Raw genomic sequence first — 18,664 nt, 5'->3', positions numbered from 1 at the left:
ACGCACTGAGCATGCTCAGTGCTGTAGGAGGCGTGGAGGTGCTGCATCAGCTTACCAGGCTTTACAGGGAGACAGGTTGTAAGTCCAAGACCAGATAGCCCTGTTGTCAACTTGTAAGTGCTATCTAGGCTAGTTGAGGGACTAAATAAATCTTTACCTAAGTGAGTTAATGGTAATTAAAATGCAGAATAAAACAAAATCGAGGGCTTTCGAGTTTATACCAATTTAATTGTGATCAACATTCATGAGTGGTGAAATATACAGCAACCTGGACTTTACTGTTATCCAACTAAATTCCTCCACGATTAGAGAAGTCCTTGCATATTTGTTGTGATTGTCTGAAAAAAATAAAATAAAAAAAATACACAGGCTTCGGAGACATGTCTGTTGCTCTTAATTTTTTTCATTTTTTTTCACCAAACTAAATTGAAGGTCTCCTTTTCCATAGGGGGAAGGAGGATGTTCACCAATTTCTGGGTTTACTGAAAAAGCGTTTAAGCCAAACGTTCCAGCTATTCCCATATTGTCTCCTTGTGCCATAGTTATGGTTTTTCGGTACAACAAGACTTCTGGTTTGCAAGGGGGTAGTTGGAGTAGGGAGGGAAGTATTTTTGGGCAGCTGTTTGCTTGGAGAAGCTTTTGCTTATTCAGAGGGCAGCTCGTTCCCAGGAGTTAATAGCACAGTTACGCAGTTCTGCTTTGTTTTGTTGTCTTCGGGGTTCGCGGCTGGGAAGGGAGTTCAATGCCCCTCAAGCGGCTGTTTGTCGAGAGCCGGGGACGTCTTCCCCAAAAGAGAGTAATCGTGCGCCGATAATGGGAGTCCGGCCGGGGACGCTGCATCTGTGTGTGTGCATTGCATGTTGCAGAACGCTGCAAATGGTCAAAAAAAAAAAAAGGAGATGGGAAAATTCCTTTGCATCAACTACAGTTCTGTAAACACTGCTCTGTCTAAACTTACTTATCTGTGGCTCAACATTCCAGATATTCATGATGATTTATATTTTAATAGTTTAACTCTTTAATTTAAGGCTATCCTTATTTGTAACGTAAAGAATCATAGCAAAGGAATGCAAAAAGAAAACCTTTTAGCCTGTACCTGTGGTTTTCCTGTGATGGTGAAGAGTTCAAAATGTGAACATGGTCGAGCATCAACATAGTGCGTCGTGTGTGAATGTCCTGCTCTGACCCAAGCTGCCTTTATTTAAAGCTTCTGGCTACCACTCATGTTTCAGAGACTGAAATTCCTAACCTCTCACTTCCATCTCCCTCTTGTCCTCTTTGCTCCCCCCGTCTTGTCCCCCCCCCCCCCCCTGTCGTCACAGGTATGGCCTCGCAAGTGCAAGTGTTCTCCCCTCACACTCTCCAGTCAAGTGCCTTCTTTAGCGTGAAGAAACTGAAGGTGGAGCAGAGCTGTAACTGGGATATGACAGGGTACGGCACACACGGCAAAGTCTACAGCCACAATAGCAGCAAGAACGTGTCGGGCGCGAGCGGCTCCCTCGGCATCAACAGCACATTGCAGGTCGCCGGCGCCGCCCTGCCTTACGAGCAGGCGCTCATCTTCCCAGCCAGCGCGGGCCACATAGTGGTCGCTTCGGCCAGCAGCACTTCGGGGGCCGTCGGGTCTCTGCTGGGCAGCGGGGGTGGAGGCAGTAACGGTAACGGCAGCGGCGGAGGCGGAGGCGGTGCCAGCGGCGGCGTGCACAACCTGACGCGCCGCAGCACGGTAAGCCTCCTCGACACCTACCAGCGATGCGGCCTTAAGCGGAAGAGCGAGGAGCTCGACAACAACAGCAGTGTGCAGATCATCGAGGAGCACGGACCGCTCATGATCCAGAACGGGGCGGCCAGTGGAGCCACCGTGGCGACGGTGGCCACCGCCACGTCCACAGCCACGTCCAAGAACAGCGGCTCCAACAACGAGGGGGACTACCAATTGGTGCAGCACGAGGTGCTCTGCTCCATGACCAACACCTACGAAGTGCTGGAATTCCTGGGGAGGGGGACCTTCGGACAAGTGGTCAAATGCTGGAAGAGGGGCACCAACGAGATCGTGGCGATAAAGATCTTGAAGAACCACCCGTCGTACGCGCGGCAGGGTCAGATCGAGGTCAGCATCCTGGCGCGCCTCAGCACGGAGAGTGCGGACGACTACAACTTTGTGAGGGCCTACGAGTGCTTCCAGCACAAAAACCACACGTGCCTGGTGTTCGAGATGCTGGAGCAGAACCTGTACGATTTCCTCAAGCAGAACAAGTTCAGCCCGCTGCCGCTCAAGTACATCAGACCCGTGCTGCAGCAGGTCGCCACGGCGCTCATGAAGCTGAAGAGCCTGGGGCTGATCCACGCCGACCTGAAGCCGGAGAACATCATGCTCGTGGATCCCTCTCGGCAGCCGTACAGGGTCAAAGTCATCGACTTCGGTTCGGCCAGTCACGTGTCCAAAGCCGTCTGCTCCACCTATCTCCAGTCCAGATACTACAGGTAGGAGCTTTATCGTCTTGTCAAAGACCCCTCATTCTGCTTTTCGAGGGAAAAGACATCCCTGTTTGCTCATATCAGATGGGCAACCTGAGGGATTTATTCCTGCCGCGAGTGGATTGTTTTCATAGCGGAGCTGATTATTTGGCTAAAAGCGAGCTGGCGTTACGAGCCGCTGCCGAAGTCCCCTCATTACTCATTTCTCCCCAACATGTCGGCTAATTGCTGCCAGGGCGGGATGAGGGCAGTGAAACTCAAGACTGGTTAAAGTAGCAAAACAAGCTTCTCTTTTTTTTTTTCATTTATTTTCTCATTTTGGCTTTCAAGAGGTCAAGTTGTGACCAAATATGCATCGGGCCATTGGAAATCCTGAAATCCTTTCATACATAGGTACAGGAAAGGCAATTATAATCTATTTTTGCCAGAAACATTGCCACGATCCTCTTAAATGAGGACAAGGTGGCAACCTTTTTTTTTTTCCCAAGCTTCTACCTATCCCACGGACCCCTGAGCCCCCACATGGCCGCGGATGGCTCCCATTTCCCAGAGGAAAGAGATGAGGGGTCAGTGCGAGTTCTCCTGTAATATGTGCCTGTAATCCACACCAGTGGGCCCTGCATTAGAACCAGATGACTCTTGAGGAAAGGCCTTTTTTCTTTCTTCTCCCCTCGCTTGTTACACATCATTTTCATCGATGCAACAAAAAAAAAAATGTGTTTGGGTTTCAACAAAGGCAGCACCGGTTGGTGGGAAGGTGGGGGGGGGGATCTGACAGTGTCCCTTCCACACAGCAAAGCTTTGTATGCGGCCCTGGTCTGGTCTGAGGGAGGATCAGGTGTGAGTAGACCGTAGTACAGCACACACACGTACACACACACAAACACTATTTGAGTTCTGCCTGAAATGAAAACCATACAAAATAATCATATCAGGTATCACTTCCTCATAATTCTAAGATCATTTGATCATTAGGTCATTAGATCGTTTCTTTTACATTTCTTGATACATAGACTGACTGCAATATTGCTGTCTCTCATTTGAGCTCCAAGCTACCAGTGTTGCTAAAAATGTTTTTTTTTTTTTTCCAATTTTTTAAATGTACTTGTCCAAAAACTTGTATAAGCAACCGAAATAGCTCTCAGCAAAAAGGGGACCTGTGAGCTAAATCCCCTCCGACGTGGGTCGCTAGGTTTATTGCGGGTGAATATGATCATCCAGAATTTTCAACTCTTAACCCCCCTAACCCTAAGTGTGAATGAAAATGAATATTTTTACTCAACACATGTTCCCTTTAAAGAGTCCTGGGACTTGGACGTTATCAACAGGGCAGTGTTGTTGCATTTGAGTCGCTGATCTCGGTGTAAACACGACCAGCGGCCTGTTGTCGTTGCTCCCGGGCTGGAAGGTCAACAAGCGCGGCCATAAAATGTTCCTACTTGTTTTCCGTGGGAGTGACGAGTGGAGGAGAGCGGCCAGATCATCCCTTCATTTCCTCTTTGCTGCGGAGGAGGGGAAAGAAAGGCTGACATTGACTAGAAAATTACCCATCGGAGACTTAATGAACCTGGTGTGAGGCATTAAGAGCGGTGTTAGTGTGTGTATGTGTGTGCGTATGTGTGTGTGTGTGTGCGTATGTGTGTGTGTGTGCGTGTGTGTGTGTGTGTGTGTGTGTGTGTGTGGCACACCCCATGCCCCTTCACCCCCATGCCAACCAGAGTTTGTTGATTCATTTGCTAGGAATGAGGCAAGTCTTACAATTCGGCTCAAGAGTGAGCTCATGGGAGATCATCGCTGACGGTGTCTCAACATCACATAGGGTTTGGGGAGCAGCAAACAAACTGGCTGCGGGTGGAGTTCATGGTGAGTTCAAAAGCTTAGAGGAGAACATCAAACTATCTTTGATGATTTCAGGTGAGGAGATAGTCATCAGTACGCGATACAGATCTCAGATTTTGCGGATTTTGCCACAGCCGGCCGTGTTCGGGTTCCGACGCAAACCTGCTAAATTCAATTTCAGAGCCCGTTTTTTTTTTTTTTTTTTTTTTTTTGCGCACAACTAACAGAATCAAACCCAGTCGGTGCACAAATCACGTACTGATTGCATGCTGCCGTTTGCATTTTCTTGATGTCACGCTGATGGGTATGAGCCTTGCAAAATGACTTATGGATTTTCCACAAGGTTGACTCATGCAAATACGGCAGCCCCGCTCAAGGTAAACAGGTGATGCGCTATTTTGCAACGAGCGGCGAGAAGCCATGGCTCATCTGTCTGTGTCAGAAAGGGCCGGCGGTGGGAGTCAGACATTCTAGAATTAGAAGTATAGTATTACCTTTATTTCTATTTCTAGCGCCTAATTATTCCTAAGCATTTGTGTCCTTAATACATCATTGCATGACCCTGCCGTCCAACCGTTATCCTACCCTCATCACTTCTCTCTTCTTACACCCCCCGTCCCCCATCCCCACCCTGCTTCTTTCCTATAGCTAATGATGTAACAAGGAAGCAGGCTAGTCAAGCTTACACTGTACCAGATAAAGGGATTACTGTCTTGTCCCAGTTGGGCATGTTTGTCCTATTTATCTCATCGGGCAAAGGCCATGAGATGTGTGGAATGCAGTAAGACATTATTTAAGAGAGCCGAGAGTTTCCTGAGGCCATGTTGACGGCTGGGGCTGACCTCGTCGTGGCGGCTGCCGGTGGTTTATAGGAGGCGGGACACGCGGCAAGAAACAGGAATGTCGAAAGAAAACACTGTAAACCCAAAAAGACTGTTTGCCCGAGAATAAGCGATAAGGCCGGGCATTGGCAAGGGCCTTGCGAGGTATATCACATGACACATATGGTGATTTTTATCGTCTGGCCCAAGATATGTAATTCCATGCATTGCAATAGGTTGCACAATTAATTCCTTTTTTTCTGAATGTTGTGTATCTGCCACGCATAAAATTACAGAAATATATCATGCTTCCTGAGAATTTTACTGTAGGACTAGGTGGGCTTTATGTCATCGACAATGCATTATTGTCTTTGGATGACCCCAAGGTCATTTGTTTTTTCTCAATATTTGACTTTAAAATAAGCTAATGCACAACTGCTGCTCCAGAAAATGTTCAACATTGTGCAGGTGGGGAAAATAGTACGGCCAGATTAGTACAGAACTGTGCACCACACTATAGGAAAGTGTAAGCTACAAGTGTTAGCATGCACAGTATCCTTGGCAACAACTGAAGTCAGTTGGGGTAGAAAAAGAGAAAACAAGAAGGAAACTAATTCAAATGCAAAATGCGACACGATGACACCACCTGCATGTTTTTCTTTTATCGTGCTGGTATTTCAAAATCCTTCTATTGCTGACGTTCACCTATCGTAGAATCCGTGTCTGAGATTTCTCGCATGACTTTTGGTCAGCGGCTTTGAGGAGCACTCCCAAAGACATCTGTTTGCAGATTAGATTTTTTTTCTGAGATTCAAAGTGAAAAAGATGTTTATGCAGTGACGGGGAATCGACATGTCGAAATTTGTTTGCTTATCTCCCGCCATCAAACCCCAAAGACTTGGAGAAAGTAATTGAGACTCTGAGACACAGTATATCTATCTATCTATCTATCTATCTATCTATCTATCTATCTATCTATCTATCTATCTATCTGTCTATCTGTCTGTCTATCTATCTGTCTATCTGTCTATCTGTCTGTCTGTCTGTCTGTCTGTCTGTCTGTCTGTCTGTCTGTCTGTATAGATAGTGTTTGCATACATATATACACACACACACACACACACACGGTTGATAGTATACAAATTTTGGTCTTCTTGTAGAGGAGGAAGGTGCTCTTCACGGCTGCAAAACTGAGAGATGGGGAGAAAAAGAAAAATGACAGGGCAATTTCCTTTAATAATTATACGTCTTAATTTTAATAACGCTGAGCCTGGACAGAGCCCGAAGCGCTAATACACACACCGCTCACGTGTCTGCCGACGTGTTCCTGTTCTTTAACATCCATGCGGACATCATACACACTCGGGCACTGGTAGATCTGCACCGCGTCGAGTCCTGCATGGAGTATCAGTCATCGTGGGTGAAATGAAAACAAGCACCGAAAGAGTGACGGACATGCTTGTTGTTGTTGTTGTTGTTGTTGTTGTTGTTGTTGAAGCGGACGCCGCCTGCGCTCTGTCTGAAGCTAAAGGCCTCTGGCAGAGGAGATCTTAACATATCCAGTCCACACAGAAAGCGCTCATGTTATGGAAGCTCCCCCCCTCCCCGGTTCTATTTTTAGAGTAGGATATCTTAACTCATACTGACAGTAAAAATGGCTGCAGTGGATGCTACTGCATGATCTCGGACCCCCGCCGCTCCCCTCGGGGGGCTTGCTGTGTGTTTAAGCGTTAATAGCTGCTTATGTAGGTATCTGTCGCCATCAGGGTTTGGCGCAACCCCTGCTCAGGCAGCAGTGGTGGTGGCGGCGGTAAGACGAGCCTCTGCCCCGCCTGTTTATCTTCTCTATCTGTTATTAGCGATGCACAACCAGGCAGACGGACAGGGCCGGCGTTCCAGCACATTTACCCTGCCTCCGTGTGAAACATCAAGCCGCATCTTTACACGTGACGTTGCATGTTAGTTACTGTTCCTCTAGCTGGTGAGTGCACGCGTGTGTGTGTGTGTGTGCATCAGAAACGTACTTAAACACCAGGATCAAGTTGCCACAATCGAATTTGAAATTTATGGAGGAAAAGAAGGCGAATATTTCTGTAGAAAGCAAAGGAGGCTGGAAAGCGGGAATGCGGGGACGAGGTGCAAGGAAGCTGGTTGCTTTTTGCAATCCGCGCCACCATTCGGAACGGCGCTCTCTCTCCCCGAAGCAGTGGCAGATAATTACTTATGCAGATGAGATTTCATTAGGTTCAGCTCCGCTGGGCGTCTGCCGTTGCGTGTTGCTGCACTCTCACTGACTTTTATTTGGGGTTGTTTTCTTTTTTTTCACCATCAGAGTTCCGATCACCCCACCGCTGTTTGTTGTCCATCGAAGATCCCGAAATCACCGGCTATTATAAGCAACTGAAACGCACGATGCGGTGTTTTGGGTGTAGCATTGACTGCTGTGTTGTTTGGTTTTGTTTTTTTTTTAACGACAAGTTATAACACCTTAGTATGCATGACAGAACCCTAATAACCTGTTTCTCATTTATAGTGCGCTTCTGGGCAGCTCTCCATAGAGCAGGCAGCGAAGAACGGAGCTGCTAAGCTAATTAACTACCAGGAGTGGAGCATATGCGACCCAACATATACAGCACGGCCGCCTCACAGCCGCCCGGGCAAATAATGAGTCATTTCACTCATGAGCCAAATTGTGAACTTTGCCACCTAGCTTAGGGACACATCTACTGCCCGGCTGCTCAGGTGTGCGTATATGTGTGCGCATGTGTGTATGTGTTTTGGCCACACACACCACTGCCGTCGATCCAATTCGCTCCTGCATGATATGCATGGCGACGGAGTTTCGCTGCGTTGATTCATCCCGGCTTCTTGCCTTTTGCTCCCCAGCGCAGTTCAATTTCCATACATTTCCCAGGATATTAAACTGACGGAAATTAAGCTGCCTTGATGAAAACAGAGAGAGGCCGCCCACTCGGGCTCACTAATGCCGCAATCTCTCCCGGCTCTGTATTGATTGACTTGTTTGAAACGTAAGATATTTTTTTTCCCCACCTCTGTCTCTTAAGGCTTTTTGCAGACGTACGCTTGAACAAGCGTGAACTTGTTCGACGTCACAGGTGTTTGTAGGTTGACTGCGCGAGGAGAAAAAAAAAACATTAATAAAACGTATTACAAATATTTTCTCATTTTTTGGGGCAGAAAATTCAGCGGCCGTGTATAAATTGTCTTTTGTTTCCCGGCTGGTTGGCGAGGCGCGATGACTGCCATCAGTGGCTGACTGGCACGGCTGCCCTCAGGTCTAAATAAATCATAAGGCCTCCCGCTGACCCACCCTAACCCTTTCCCTCCCCTCCTCGCCATTCCTGCATGCCCGACATCCCTCCACAGGGAGCTTCCAGAAAGAGGGGGTAGCCCCCCACCCCCCACCCCCTCCATCACCAGAAGCTGCCTCGTGCCCTCCTTCCCTTTCTCCTTTTTCGCTCCTCTTTTTCTCTCCCCCCCCCCCATTCCTTTTTTTCCACATGAATATTTAAAAGCTAACACCGCAATGGAAAAATTCGCAGGGAAGGCAATTAAAAAAAAAAAAAAAAAGACAACAACAAATAAATAAATAAACAAAAGCCTCTCTTTCGGGGGGGATTCTTAATCACCGACTTTCAGGTCGTGGGATGCAAATTTTTTTCGGACAGGTTTCGTTTATGCTCTCAAAGACGAAACAGGAAAAACCGGGGGGGGGGGGGGGAGACAAACAGAGGGTAAGTCATAGCCGTCCAGCTGGGGGGCGAATTGGAGAGGCCCGGCAGGGACCTGCAATCGCCTCCATGCTGGCTTTGTGTGCGCGAATACATGCGCGTGTGTGTGCGCTGTGTGCGCATGCACACACACGCTCAGGTTGACTGCAGCCTTGACAGAGGATGCCTGGTGTGCACAGGTCCGTGCAGTGCTCCCTTGAAGTTTTCAGCCGAACAAGGAAAGGTGCATTTTGTTTCCTCCATTTGTCGGCATGGGCCTGACGCGTGCATTACGCGAGGGGAAATAGGTCGGCCGGCTGGCAGGAGGAGTGTGTTGCACGTCAGGCTCTCTGTTGCTCAGCCAGCAACGGAGGCATTTGCAGTGAGAGGAAAAAAAGGAGATTTTAATTACCCTGCTGTCATCGTCGCCCCATACCTGACCCCGCCCCTTGAATTTCTTCATCTACTACTTTTGTCATTAGCATTTGAAATACATTTACGGCATCCGATAGGAGGAGCTCCGTTGCGGGGGCCTGGCTTGATCTATTGCAAGGCAGGTGTGAATATGAGACGGCAGTGCCTCCTGACCCTCACACCACCCCTGATTCCATCACACTCTTGCTTTCTATCTCCCTGTCCTTCCCTGTCGCTCTCTCCCTTTCGACCCCGACTGGTCAAGACGGATGGCCGCCCGCGATGAGCTCGGATCAGAAGTTTCTGCACTGCAAAGGCTATTTTTTTTCCCATCAAGCACTTTCTCATGCGGTGAATGTTGGGTTTCCGTCAATCATTTGAAAGAGTGCAGTCCAGACCTGCTGTGAATTTAAAGTGTCACCGGACAACTCCGTCGTGATTCTGTGCTATATAAATAAAATTTGACTTTCACTCCTCCGCTCATTTTCCGGCGGCGGTTCGCTCCCATAAAAAGGCGAGTCTAATGTTCTCCGGCGCCGGGTAACTTTATGATTACCGTTCTTAATGACACGGCGTTGCTCGGTGTCAAATGAGACCAGATGCGTTGTAAAAATGTGATCCTTTTATTTTAGTTTGGAGGAATATATGGATGTAGGGAGTAATCGCACCAGACAGACGGCATATATATTTTTTAGAGCCATCTTTGCTGAAATAGGAGCTTTGATTCAAAGATTTTTACCGTCATGCTTTTTTAAGTCATGCTGCGTAGAAGTCTCCGGAGGGTGAATCTCACACTGCATGAGATTTCTACTGGATTTGCTCACCTCATGCAACTGACCTTGGGGAGATATCGCCTGTGCCGAGACGTACGTCACCACCGTCATTCCTTAACCGACCTCTCAAAACCCCCGAGGGGGTCCAACGATGAGCCGCGGGAGCTTGTTTTTATGAAATCCGGTCCGCTGGGGGGGGAGGAACAACAAAAGTCCTCGCAAAGACCCCGCTGAAGAAACAGTCGACTGAAACAAGGGCCCTCTCTAGTACGAGTAGTATAAATAATTCAAACTGACTAATAGTGCCTTTTGACGGAGAACGTATCAGCGCGGCGTATCAGATCGCAGCGGTTTCAGCTGGAGGCGTAATTTGTTTGGAAAAATAATTACTCCTGTTTTGGATCCTGCTTAAATATTAAAACGGTTGAGTATTCAGGCCAGTAGTGTTTTTCTTTAAGCAAAATCTTTTTAGACGTCGCTGCTGTAGACAGGCCGGGTGGCGGCGGTGGTGTTTTTTTTATTGCAAAAATTCAACATATTACTTTGCACACAAGAAAGAGTAACGCAATCTAATGAAGTTTCTACGGCGCCCGGCCGCCAAGCTTTGAAGACTAATCCCAGTGTTTTATGAGCGAGGCGCGTCAGATTGTCTGCGGAGTTCAGCTGGTTATTGAGTGCACACAAGCTGGGAGGCACGGGGGAGCGTTAAGATGCTATATATCAGCCTGCAGAGGCAACAAAAATATAAGTTCCGTGAAGAAAAGAGAGAATTCGAAGCAGGCGTGTAATATAAAGGAAGATGAAAAGGAAAAAAAAAATAGCCTAATCATTGCAAAATTATAAGTCTGGAAATGTTTTGCATGTGTGTGTCTGTGATGAAACATAAGCACATGTCCAGCCTCCCTTCCACACAAACATGTTCAATATTTACACACTTAAACCGTGTCATTACGGCTGAACTGATATTATTTCAGGATGAACATAACACAGCAGGGGGGTGGCTCCGGCGCTACTGTTACCGTGGCACCGGGTTTCGGCCAAGCCGGGGGAACGCGGCATCTTCCATTTTCGCGTTATGTGTGTAAACATTCTCCGCGCCAATAGAGGGGTAGCAGCAGTCCTTTATTACATCAAAATCTATATATTGTCAAAATAAAAGCAAAAGCGGTGTTATCCCTGTACCCGACCGATGGGAACTACATGCATTTCTTCCCCTCAGTGGTTTATTTTTATAATGGTATTCCCACACTCTTTCAAACACACACACACATACACACACGCACACATGCAGGCATACACACACATGCACTTACACATAGATGATTCAAGAAGACTCAACCACCATTGATGCAGTTAAATACACACACACATATGCACACACGCACGCACGCACACACACACACACACACACACACACACAGAAATGCCCCATCACAGAGCTCTCATTGAAATTAGAGCATTAACAGGCACCGTTTCACTCAGGCTCCAAAGAGTCTTTTCTTGTTGTGGCCGTCGCTATGGCGACAAAGGCTCTTCAAACTATAACGGCCTGTTGCTTTTGACAGTACAACACCTGAACTGGACTGCAGGTGTTTTTCCACCTCAGCAGACAGTTGTGCACTCCAGGGACTCGGGAGGTGGGGGTGGAGTTGGGGGGCTCGCGATCATCTCAACGCTATTGTCCACCCACAGGTTGGCGAGGACACCCTGTACCCACCCCACTCGCCAGATCCCCTGACTCTCCCCCCCCCCCCCCCCCCCCCGTTTTTCTTCACCTCCCTCGCCCTTTCACTATCTCATTCGCTCTCCCTGCGTTCGATCTCCTCTCTCCCACGCCGTTGTTTCCAGGGGGACCTGTGGTCCAACCGAAGTTCTCGGTTACACAAAAGAAAATCCAAATTTGCATTCATCTGCGGGAGACCGCCAGCTGTGAGCGTCGGAGTGTGTGTGTGTGTGTGTGTGTGTTCGAAGGACTTGCACGTCTTTACCTGAGTCACAGTCCTCTGCTGGGGGAGAACTCACCCTTCTTATGGTTCCAGAATAGAGCCCCAGTTTGGCGTTGTGTTCTTATTCTTTCATTCTCAGAATGCACAAATAAGCGCGAATTCAAAGAGGCCAGCTCTAGTTCAATATGTGCTTAGTGCTTGAAGTAACACATAGGTGCTGGAGGAGCGCACCCCCTCCACCCCCAACCAGAGAGGCCCAAAGTCCCAAGCCAATACCCCCCCCCCCCCTTTTTTTTTGCTCTCAGTGTCGCCATGGTGACAATGCAGCTTGAAGTCAGACACAAAGATGTGATTTTTAAGTGCATTAGCTCCCGGGGGTTGGGGGGGGGGGGTGTTATAGTCCTTTCAGCTCACCTAAAGCTTGTGGCCTTCTGGATGTGGCTCCCTGCTGGGGGCAGAGAGGTGGGTGTCATTAGCTGTTCTGGACTAAAATCTGCATATTCGCTCCCGATGTGTATTTTTTTCACAGGTCACCGACCTCTTCTGTCCACTAACGCCATCCCGTTTCTGGAATCGGCCTCGCGTTTCAGTTTTCGTAACTGGTTATGGACGCCTCGGTCCGTCTCGGCTGAGGTGTTTTGCCATCCCACGAGACATGAAATAAAATCCGATGAAAGGACGCTGAGGTTGCATTCCGAGCTAGCAGAGGACGCGTTAGAGCCGTTGTCCTTGGAACTGAACATTCCTGGTTTGATTTTCCGCTCTGGTCCTTGTGGTCCAAAGTGTTGTTGAGGAAGACGCTGAACCCCCAACTGCTGCTCCGTAACTGCCTTCTGCTCGTGGTTCAACCATGATGGGTGAAATACAGAGGTCAAATTTTGCTGATGCTGGGCTCCATGTATCACTGAATGTGACAATAAAGGAATTTCTTTGACGTTTAAAAGACGTTCTCGCTCGGAAAAATAGTCAATAAAATGTTTATTCCGAGCGTGTGTTCCAACGATTTGCAAAGTAGCACACTCTATCATCAGGCTGTAAAACTGCTCCTGGATAAATATTTTCCTCCCAAAACAGTTAACCCCATATAAACATCCTTAAGATGTTCCTCGTGCGTTTGGATTGACATGTTTACTCAAAGGGTTTTTTTCAGCTTTTAGGTAAAATTACCTCATGTTGACGGAACCCTCCCTCTATGCTGAATGAGTAATGACCGCCGGAGCGTCGGCGGGATGTTATCGTAATGTTTCAGTCGAGAGTAAATATTTGGAGCTTAATGCTGTCTCATTACATTCCTGTGCCTTTCTAAAGATGCCACCTTGCCGAGAGACGAGAACGTCCAGAGAAAACAGTGATATGGGCAATGTGAGATTTGGCCCACACAGGTGCAAATACCCTGTACATCCAGCAGACCGGTCCATCTCCAACCCCCATTATTATTTTTTTTGCATCATATTATAATGTTATGCATCCTTGACAACTGTAATGTGGCTGTCCTAGAATCATGACTTAGTTATTTTAAGATAAACCCAAATTGCTGAGAGACTTATGAGGAACTTCTTACTATTAGAGATTCATCCATTCTCTATCTGTACTGCTTGCAGCCTATCCCAGCTTGAATTGGGTGAGCGGCGGGCCCCACCTAGTCACAGGTCCACAAAAAGAGACAACCATTCACCCTCTCATTCACACATCTGGGGGATTTAAGATCTCAGAATTGAACCAGGGACCCTCTCGCTGTGAGGCGGTGCCAACCACTACACCACCATACTACCATGTTTTGTTCAATTTAATTTTATTTATTTTATTCAAGTGGAAGTGCTAACTATTGCACCCCCATGTCACCTTTCACTGGAGGTTCTTTATTGATAATATCATAAAAATAAGGAAAATCTAATTCGATAACCAGTTTCTAATTTTATTATCATCAGTGGAAATTCTTTTCATGACAGTTGTGAGGTTGGACCTCATCGACATCTTCTCTTGCACCTTGCAAGGATTTTTTTTGTTTTTTCCTCTGTCTATGAGAAAAACATTTAGACTCTCGCCCTATTCAATTCCGTTTGCCTGTCCTCATGCAGCCTGTCCAGGGTCACGTCTGGATCGGTTGACGGCTGCAGCTAATATGTAAACGTCTCAATATCTCTGCCCCGGTGGCTGACGGACAGCCACACCGCCTCCAGAACTCCTCTGCACTCACAGACAGGTGGGAGAGAGAGTTTAGGCATTTCAGATCAATCACAAGTGTTATAGAAATGCCAGCCGTGTTTAGAAAAAAAAAGGCCTCCTGTTTGTTTTCACGGCCGCTCATCAGTCTGTTTTGTTTGCCTTTTCTCAGTGGGAGCATGGGGGTGGAGGAGGGGAGGGGAGGAGATGATGGAGAATGGATGACTAAGTGCGGCGAATCGTTAAGTGAGTTTGTCGTTGCGCTGCAGATGTGCAGGGCGTGATCGCGCCAGTGTTGTTTTCCAGCCCGAAACCGATTTAGCCGTGCTTTGAGCGCGGCCTCGTCCGGAGGTCTTGATTGATGAAAACACGCCATTTTGTGAGCCCAAATTGCACAAAACCTGCCACTGAAACATCTGCGCGTACATCCCGACAGCCCCCCCCCCCCCCGTTCTGATATTCAGCAGGCGGCTGACCCTGGGCCTCAGCGAATCATCGAGCGTTGAGCCTGCGCGTTACAGACGATGACCCCCACGCTCATCTCCCATCCCCCCACCCTCGCTTTGATCGTCGAATTTTACAGCTCAACGTGGAAGAGAAAAGGATGTATAGATAGTTGAACAGAAAAAAAAAAAAAAACAGAACCAGGCATCAGAACCCCCCTTGTTAAGCTGGGTGTGAAGAGCGCTATTTGCATTACAAGGTTCCCGTTGAGCAGAATAAAACGCAGACAGAGCCCCGCGAGCGAAATGAACACGCTCAGGGTGGCCCGGCACTAATTGCGACTGGGGTGCATTTACTGATTATAGTTAAGTGGTCCAAAATGGTCCCCTGCTCTCTGTTACGCTCCCACCCCTGGCACATGTGGTCAATAGCGGGGGGCCTGTCAAGATGCCTTTCCTCTGAGAGAAGACCACGGTCGAATTGAGCCTCGGTGTCCTCGCTCATCGAAGGGTAGAGCTGCCGGAGTGAGGAGACATTTATTTCATATCAGCGGGCAGGAAAAAATAAAATTGACCGAGTGAAAAAAAAATGTAAAAAAGCGAGAAAAAAACCCCCCACAAGATCTGCAGCCGTAGCAGGAATATTACGCCTGGAGTTGCGCAGATGAATGAAAAAAGGCTCAATATTCAGACCCCCCCCCTTTTGTCGTTTTTCAGGAGGCCGCTGATGACTATTCATGTTCCCCTTTGCAAGTACACACAGGCGGCGACAAATGGAAATTAATGGAATGCAAAGTGAAATGGAAATGCAGTTGCAGGAAGGGGTGGGTTGACAGGGGAGTGGGGGATGTTAATTCCTCACTAAAAGATCCTGGAAGGTCGCAGGTCAGCGGCGCTCCCTCTCTCTGTCCCTCGGACGCTGGCCTCTCTTCAGTCGCAAACCAAAAATTCACTTCTGATTTTTTTTTTTTTTGGCGGCTCCCCCATCCGTCCTGCAGCAGACCCAAAAAACAACGTGTCCGAGCGTCACGAGCATGTCTTGCGCCGTCTCTGCGTTACGGAGCTGTTCCCATCAACCCGCTTTTCTCAGTAACCCTCGACCCAATGATGTCATTACTTTCCATGGGATGGTCTTTCTGTTTGTCTGCAGCCGCTCAGTATCCCCCCCCCCCGGATCATTAGTCTGGCCTGATCCCGCGGCAATTTATGCAATTAAGTGATGTCACCGCACACTCTCGCTTGCAAACACCGCATTTCGGATTTCACTCATTGCGGCGAAATCCCAGGGGGGGATAGGTGGGTCCCGGTGGTCTCGTAAGTCAGATAGTCCACCAAAATAAATCTGCGGAGGAAGCCGCCGATCATTATTTTCAATTAGAACGTGTCTGGCGTTGTGAGTCTGCCTTTCCTTATCACGCTGTGACATCACGACTCGCCCGCGCAAGCGAGATGTACAGACGCCAGGGTAAGACCGGAAGACAGACGGCTCAGTAAGTCAGCAGACCTGCAGACGGACGGAGGATTCGCTTCCATTGAACGTTCAGGTGAGAGAAGCCAGATGAGTCAGGATTCGCCACCGGCCTCAGATATAGATCAAACACACAACCTGCCATACAGGAAACATCGCATTGCTCAATAGCCGTTAAAAACCCCTGCCCTCCTCACCTCAGGGCTCTTGTCTCCCAAAAACATCTCCCTCCAGCTCCTGCACTGTTTCCGCAACTCCCCACCCAACACGGAGACGTTTATTCCCCGTCGCCATCTCGTCGCCGACGTGACATTTGAGGCGAACAGAGACGGGTTTTTGCGTTGCTCCCGTTCAGCGCCGACGTACGTCATGGTAACGAGGGAGAAGGAGGGCAGACGAGAGGGGCGGGGTTAATAAGCAGATGCCTGGCGACCAGCGTGGAGAGGCTTGCCGGCTATCACTCTCCACCTTCTCTGCCCTCATTATCCCCAGTGTCTCTCTCCATCTCTGTCCTCCCCCATCCCCTGTTTTCCACTCATCCCTCCCCGTGCCCTTCACTCACCCTCCCCACCACACACACACACTCTCCCTCTTGATAGCCTTCCTCAACTCCCCGCCTTCCCCGAACACCTCTCCCCCATAATATGAGATACATTTGTTTTCCTCTGCAAGGCGTCTGCGGAGAGTGGGACGGGTGGCTCGCAAAGTGCTGATGTGTTGGTTTCTGGGTAATTAGAGCATCCCCTGGCCTCCAAGAAAACTCTAAACTAATGTTTAATTTGCCTCTCCGCTCAAAGGAAGCCCTCCTTTGTTATTGCCATGGCAATTAGCCGGAGCCCAGGCTGAGGCATTTCCTGCGATTGTTTGTGATTTTGCATAGTTAGCGAATCAGAGGATCAGGACCCCGTGTACCCATCTTCCATGACGACCGCCCATCCCCGCAAATCTGATCCCCGCAACCCATTTGTCATCCGATTTTATGCCTTCTCTGACCGAAAGCGCTGTTTGGTTGCGCACAGGTTCGGTGGTACGATCCAGAAAACGTCGGCTCTGCAGGTTGAGACAACTAGCAGCCTTTTATAAACTGGCCGGCCCGTGTTTTGGTGGAGACAAGCCACTAATGAAAGTTGTTAATTGACTGTAAAAACATAGTCGAAATACACACACACACACACACACACGCACACGCGCGTTCCCATTGCGGTGATGCAGCACGGACACCGCTATATCACTAATGAGATTAGCGATCAAAAAATAAATGGCTCGATGACGGTGAGCTTTCTATTTTTTTAAGGTCCTGGAGTGAAACAAATTAGGGGTCCCCGACACATCTTGTATTTCCCTCCGTGGAAAGAATAAGAAATGCATTCTGTTCGGACTATTTGGTCCAGAGGCATCTGACCGTTGAATCAGTGGCTGTGTTACTCCGCGGTGGTCTTTATGAGACCAATATATATGGTTTTCAAAGATACTGCTACTTTTTCGACGGATGCGAAAGTCATAATGTGTCCTTTGTGGCCGGACAGTGATGGACCAGAGATTGTCACCTGTGTCTGAGTGTGAATGGATTTTAATATCTTGCCACCGTCGGGTAATGTTAAGTTAATCAGTCAAAGCCAAGTCATATATTTCCATTAGTTTGAGTTGGATAAACCTCACGTTATCGAGAATGGATATTGTTACTGTACTATTCTTATTTCTTTTATGCCATATACCTCTGCACCGAGGCGGGCCGCACTGTGCCGAGCCCAACCCTAATAAACTCCCACACTGGAGCTCATTTCCATAAAAGCCCCCCAAACCCTCCAATTGTTGCTTGGCTGAGCTTTATTTTCATTAAAATACCTGAATGAGCCAGTTACCTTATCTCAACCCGCCCCTGTGTCTTATAATTATAAGAACCGGCAATACGATAGCCACCCCTCCACCGCGCTCTCCCTCTCCCGAATAATCTTCCATCAGATTGTTCGTATTTTTCTCCCCCCCATCTGTGGGTTTTAGCACCGGGAGATGTGGCTTCGGGGCAGGGGGGCTGTTTGGCAGAGAGAGAGAGAGCGACAGGAGCTAAGTGCGGGATAGGCTTTTAAAATCGAGGAGTGGCTAATCCATGAGACGCCGCTCCGTTCTCATCTGCTCTGGACCGGAGTGGCACGGTCCACGATCGGCACATGGAGGGGCCCTGGCAGACAGACGCAGTCCCCACACCCACACACCCCATCCCAGCCTGATCTATATTTCAAAGCCAAGAGCAGGGTAGGAATTCAGTAATGAGTTCCCGTCTTCCTTTTTGGTAGCGGAAGAGTCTCTTTGTGGAACTAATTGAAAGTGGCATGTCGAGCGCCGGGGAGCTCTTTTGGGGGCTGCATCGCGTAGCGAGGGATGCGAGGAGATAAGCCCGCTCGCTGCTGTGTTTTGTGTCACAGGTCTGAAATAAACAGGTCCCCTTTGGCGAGGATGATGCATTTATGTTTTTTTTTTTTTTTTTTTTGACAATTTTTTTCTGACGTCACCTTCTGTCCGTCAACTACATCACATCACATCTGTAATTTTTGGTTTGTGTGTGTGTGTGTGTGTGTGCATTGTAATTT

General features: G+C 48.3%; 1 protein-coding gene across 2 annotated transcripts in view; it reads left to right on the top strand.

Moving 5' to 3' along the window:
* Positions 1–18,664, top strand: part of hipk2 (homeodomain interacting protein kinase 2) — a 76,961-nt gene that overhangs the window by 17,280 nt on the left and 41,017 nt on the right. For both annotated transcript variants that reach the window (XM_086163258.1, XM_086163257.1), the window contains exon 2: positions 1,323–2,484. In XM_086163258.1, coding sequence (XP_086019384.1) covers positions 1,323–2,484 — 1,162 coding nt within the window. The remainder of the gene's footprint in view (positions 1–1,322; positions 2,485–18,664) is intronic.

This window comes from Fistularia commersonii, chromosome 17 (genome assembly GCF_037954325.1).
Source record: "Fistularia commersonii isolate RoL2024-O1a breed Wild chromosome 17, RoL_Fcom_v1.0, whole genome shotgun sequence".
In the NCBI taxonomy this organism is placed as follows: domain Eukaryota; kingdom Metazoa; phylum Chordata; class Actinopteri; order Syngnathiformes; family Fistulariidae; genus Fistularia; species Fistularia commersonii.
This window is presented reverse-complemented; position numbering and strand designations above follow the sequence as displayed.